The 5724-nt window shown below is 34.8% G+C and overlaps 2 protein-coding genes and 1 long non-coding RNA gene across 5 annotated transcripts in view; 2 read left to right on the forward strand and 1 right to left on the reverse strand.

Moving 5' to 3' along the window:
* LOC106679156 (zinc metalloproteinase nas-13) overlaps positions 1-1866 on the forward strand; it is a 22187-nt gene extending 20321 nt beyond the window's left edge. The window contains exon 4 of the mRNA XM_014418134.2: positions 1513-1866. Within this exon, the coding sequence (XP_014273620.1) occupies positions 1513-1739 (227 nt within the window). The 3' untranslated portion in view covers positions 1740-1866. The remainder of the gene's footprint in view (positions 1-1512) is intronic.
* The window catches only part of LOC106679157 (uncharacterized), a 42261-nt gene extending 39168 nt beyond the window's left edge, over positions 1-3093 (reverse strand). Inside the window, exon 1 of the long non-coding RNA XR_010842996.1 lies at positions 2960-3093. This is a non-coding gene — a long non-coding RNA (uncharacterized lncRNA). The remainder of the gene's footprint in view (positions 1-2959) is intronic.
* Positions 3094-4763: 1670 nt separating this feature from the next.
* LOC106679163 (dual specificity protein phosphatase 23) overlaps positions 4764-5724 on the forward strand; it is a 14896-nt gene continuing 13935 nt past the window's right edge. For all 3 annotated transcript variants that reach the window (XR_010842994.1, XM_014418145.2, XM_067045905.1), the window contains exon 1: positions 4764-5091. Coding sequence is in view for 2 of the 3 variants with exons in the window: in XM_014418145.2 (XP_014273631.1) it covers positions 4798-5091 (294 nt within the window). In the remaining variant the exon portion in view is untranslated. The remainder of the gene's footprint in view (positions 5092-5724) is intronic.

Raw genomic sequence — 5724 nt, forward strand, 5'->3', positions numbered from 1 at the left:
TATATGGGTGCCGGGTCACGTGGGGATCACTGGAAATAAACTGGCGGACATTGCTGCTAAACAAGCACTTGCTCTTCCAGGTCAGGGTACGGCCACCAAGAAATAAGTCTTCCGATAAAATTAAAATATCAGCTAGTTGGCAAGCCATGTGGGATGAAAGCCCGCCAAGCAAATTAAAAACCATCAAAAAAACCACTAAACCATGGACCACATCAAACCGTTCCAATCGCAGGGAGGAGGTAGCTATTGCCAGCCCCGACAAACTTCTTCAATACACTGATGTTCGTATGGGTAGTATTTTCTATGATATTCGTAAATAAATATGAATTTTTCATATAAACTTTTGTCCACACAGCTAAAAATCACTTTAATAAATATCATAAAAACTACTACTCCTAAAAAGATAAATGTCATAAACTACCTTATAGTACATTAAACTATCTTTAATTTGAGTGCATATAGACAAATGTTCGTGGAATGGTTCCTAAGATATAGATTTCCTAAAATAAATTTAAATAATCCTGGTTTTTCGTTATTTTGTTATGAAATGTTTTTTAAAAAAATAACTGTTTCTCGGATACTGTTGAACATTATTAACTCTTTTAGAGCTTACTTAAAATCTACTTTAAATGTTGTTCCACATCTTATAATGCCACAAGGCAAAAGAAGATAACATGTAAATACTTGTATGTATAATCCTTAGTCTTAAGTAGTATATATTTGTAATAGTTTTAAATAAATAAAATTAGGAGGTAAGAAAAAAAAAAAAAAAAAATTAAATGTTGTTATATTAGGTATTTGGTAGTTTTAAGTGTTTCCTGTAACCGGTTTTTTTATTATATTTTCCTTTTAATCTAGGTGTTATTCTTATTCTCGTAAAAAGTGTCTATTTGTTTGTTCTTGGTAGACTGATCTACTGCTGTGACTATGAATGATGGTCTGATCTCACATTACCGTCTTATATTGAATTTGTTTAGCGGGTCACTTAAGAGGATCTAGGGTGAATTCCGGAGAGCGAATTTGTTGATCGGGTGAATTGAATAATTGAGCAGAAATGAGAAAGAAAAATAGGAATGAATTAAACATTTGTATTGGTTGTACAGTCCGAAATGGATTGTAAAAGGAAACTGTAGGGGTTAAAAAAATTGTTTATTATATCCTATTATTGTATCTCTTTTTTTCTGATTATACCATGTATGTGTAATTTATATATGTCCGATTACGGATTGATAAGTATGCTGTGTGAGATGGCAACCCGATGTATTTAGGCAGCATAGATGAATAAAGTATTTCTCTCTCTATAGAGCTATGAATAAAAAAATAATTTGTTTAACGTTTTGAATAAGCCGCCATTTTGTATTCCTCCTACCCTATACTTGGCAGATTAATCAATTTTGATTAGTAATTATACATAGTTTTTATTAGAGTAATTAAAAATTGCAGTGAAATATCTGCCTATTATTCTCTCCTGCTCATGTACTACATATGTGATTGAACTTTCCTCTGTTCCAGGACGGGAATCGAACTTCGACAAAGCCAAGAAATCTGATACGGACTCGATGGGAATCGGGTACGATTACAAGAGCGTGATGCACTACTCGGCCAACGCCTTCTCTGCGAACGGTCAGCCAACCATAGTGCCCATACAGCCCAACGTCGAGCTGGGCCAGAGGGACAACGCTTCCAAGCAGGACATCCAGAAGATCAGGAGGATGTACAGGTGCAAGAAGGTTCATTGATCTCACGTCGGCTTGTCTTCGGCAACCTCTTTCTTATTTATAATTGTATCTTTCCAAAAGGCTGATTTTTTTACACATTTTATTATATAAACTTTTTTATACACAATATAAATTTTTAAAATCCTTATTTATTCTTTACAAAACCTAATTTATTCTGTATTTAACAGAACAGTTATTTCATTATTGGTAAAAAATCAGGACGTATATGATTTTGTCCAATATTAGACAAGATGGACATATTTCATCCATCGCGGACAAAAAAAATAAATTTTAATTATCTGGACAAATGGACAAAAAGAAGAAGTTTTTTGTTTTCTGTGTTTGTTTGTTTTTTATTAAACAGTGTTTTTAGTGTTAATTTAAAAGTTAAGTACCCAACCAAACAATTCCAATTTACATATAAATTTTTTATATTTATTTACTATGTAGGGGCTATAGTCTTTTTTTTAATGGAGAAAATAAGAGATGAAGAATAAACAATACCATAGATCTCAATATTATATTAGCTCAATATTATATATGGGTGCCGGGTCACGTGGGGATCACTGGAAATAAACTGGCGGACATTGCTGCTAAACAAGCACTTGCTCTTCCAGGTCAGGGTACGGCCATTCTGACACCACAAGAAATAAGTCTTCCAATGAAAAATGAGATATTATCTAGTTGGCAAGCCATGTGGGATGAAAGCCCGCCAAGCAAATTAAAAACCATCAAAAAAACCACTAAACCATGGACCACATCAAACCGTTCCAATCGCAGGGAGGAGGTAGCTATTGCCAGATTGAGAATAGGTCATACGAGTTTAACTCATAGATATCTGATCAGTAAGCAACCACCGCCAAAATTTCAATACTGCAACAGTGTACTTACAATCAGTCACATATTTGAGAAATGTCATTTTTATTCTGCGAACTTGAGTAGACTGGGAGTACGACCGAATGTATCGGATGCTCTGAATGATGACCAGAAGAACGTGGAAATGGTCTTAGTTTTCTTAAAAAGGAATGGCCTTTTGAATAAGATTTAAACCAGAAAAACTGTTAAACGTAATAAAAAAAATACCAACAGAAGTAATTATTTTAATTTTTTTTCGAAATTATTTAAAGTGAAATAGAATTATAGAAATAGAATATAAAGCACGAAACATGGGCGTTGATGACCTCAGGGTTTTACGCCCTAAAGCCCCAGACAACAACAATAATATTAGCTTAAACACTTACTTTATAGGTTAGAGAATAATCTCAATAATAAAAGAAAGAGTCCCTCACAACTCAGAAGTCAAAATTAATTTATCAAATATTAATATAACTTTCACCAAACTAGGACAAATATACGCACTCACACTATAATTATCGAACTCTACTCCAAAAAACAAAAACCTTCTCTCCGCTCTCGCTCGTCAGTGTTGCCCACGCAGTGTTGCCATCTCACATACTATTTTGTAAATTTGCATAAGCCTTTTGCCATGTAGAGTAAAATTGTGATCCATTGGTCAACCTCCACACCGGATTAGTATCAATTAGTACAAGAGCCGGGAAGATAAAAAGTCAGTTATTTCACCCCAATTTTTGATTACTGTAATGAAAACTATTTATAATTACTAGCCAAAATTAATGAGTCTGACAAGTATAGGTAGGGGGGATAAAAAATGGCGGCTGTTTCAAAACATTAATTTTTCATTCGAAGCTCTATATCTTAAAACCTACCAACAACACTAGAAAATCTAAGAGAACATTATTTAAAGAAGAGTGAATTTGCTGAAATATTAGCCCTAAAAGAGCTATTTACTTACGTCCAATAGTTCTCGAAATATAACTTTTTAAAAAGCAAAATTTCATAAAAATCTTCTGAAAGATTAGTAGTGAGTTAATTTATTTTGAGAAATCTATATCTCAGGAACTATGTGGTGTACAGATGTCTATTAGCACTCAAATTAAAGCTAGTTTAATGGACCCATGGAGTGCTACCAATGGGTAGTTTCTCTACATGCAGTATTATATCATTATGATATAATGCACTGCATATGAATTGTTTGTATATGCAAATGAATTGTTTGTATTTTATATACAGTTGTAAATGTCAATAAATAAATAAAAAAACATTTAATAGAAAATGTATTCAAAAATTAGTAGTAGGTGAATTTATTGTGGGAAATCTACATCTCAGAAACCATTCGACGTACAGATGTCTACTAGCACTTAAATTAAAGCTAGTTTAATGTACTATTAAGTAAGTTATGACATTTATCTTCCTAGGAGTAGTTAGCATGATATTTGCTAAAGTAAATTTATTTCTAGTGGTTGGGACAAAATTTTATAAGTGAAATTCATTTTCATATGCTAATATCATGAAAACCACAGCCCTTATGAAACGTTATAAACTACTTTATAGTACATTGGACCAGCTTTAATTTGAGTGACAATAGACATCTGTACGTCTAATGGTTCACTAAATATTGATTTTACAGAACATTGATTTCAAAAAATCTGCATCTCGGAAAGTATTGAACGTAAATAGCTCTTTTAAGGCTCATGTTTTAGCACATTAAATGATGTTCTCTTAGGTTTTCTAGTGTTGTTGATGATTTTAAAGACATAATGCACAGAAAGAAAAAATGTTTTTTTTAACGTTTTGAAACAGCCGCCCGCCATTTCGTATTCCACCAACCAATACTTGACAGACTCATCAACTTAGTAATTATACATAGTTTTCATTGAAGTGATCTAAAATTGGGGTGAAATAACTGATTTTTTTCTCCTCTTGGGCTCTTGGACTAATTGAAATAATAAGAAAAGAATAATTCTCTTGGTCATCCATCGTCTAAACAAGAACCCCAAAACCAATAATGATGTCCATTTTGTCCAGGCTAGTAAACAAGTGGACGAAATGCCAAATCTGCCTAAATACCTTGATATCTTCCTTCGTCTGTTTATTCGCTTACTCAATATTTGAATATCACTTACACTATCAAAGACGATTACATAATACTTGGCACAGACACCGTTGGCAACAATGAACATCAGCTGAAGGCTCCTTGCCAAATGCCCCTCAGTCCACCATGAGCTCCGAACTAGACAGCGTCGAGTCCTACCCGCCATGGAACTTCAAGTGGGTCATCAAGGGCGAATTGGCCATCATGGGCTACCCCAAGAGCAAGGAGAACATCAAGTACTTAGAGGAGAACGGGATCGTCCATCTTGTTTCTTTGTCCCCAGAGAAGCAGCCCCCCTTCGAGTACTTCCCGTTTAACTTCCGCTGGACTCCCATCGACGTCTTGGAATTCGAGCCCCCGACGATGGATCAGATCGTCGCCTTCATCAACACCTGCAAGGTCGCCTTCTTCAACAAAGAGGTGAGCTCACAGAAGGGTGGGACTTTTTTCAGTTTCTGGTCTATAACTTTTATAAGGCACACCCTACTGGAACCATAACTAAGTATAGAATAATAAAGTAACACTGTCTAACATAAACTCAACTAGTTTGTACTCGCTTCGTGAAACAATGTTATTTAAAGCTGCTGCAGCTTCATAGTAACAACCGTTTGAGTCTGCAATATAATTGGGTAACGCAGATAAGAAAAATATTGAAGAGCTTCGGAATGTTTAACCCGATACTACTTAATGATCCGGTAAGTATCAAAATTAAAATGTGGGAGATCTTGGATAGATATAGAGACTTTGTCAAGGGTAAAGCCCTCTCGTTATTACGAGAATGGAGATATTTCCCGTGGTACGGTAGGGTCTTCATTAAAGCGGATGCTCCTCAAAGCTAACTAAAAATCAGCTGCCAATAATGAGAATAATTGCCTAACCATGACTCTCCAGTATATATGCAATTACTGTTAAAGTATATTAGTGTCGGTCCACACAAATATACTTTGGACCCACAGAATCTTTGTCCAGCTTGTGATGGAACGGCCCTGGAGGATTGTTTCCATCTTTACACAAATTGCCCCGCGTATCATGAGAACCGAATCGGATACTTGC

This window comes from Halyomorpha halys, unplaced genomic scaffold (genome assembly GCF_000696795.3).
Source record: "Halyomorpha halys isolate HHAL.00 unplaced genomic scaffold, Hhal_1.1 Scaffold180.1, whole genome shotgun sequence".
Lineage (NCBI taxonomy): Eukaryota > Metazoa > Arthropoda > Insecta > Hemiptera > Pentatomidae > Halyomorpha > Halyomorpha halys.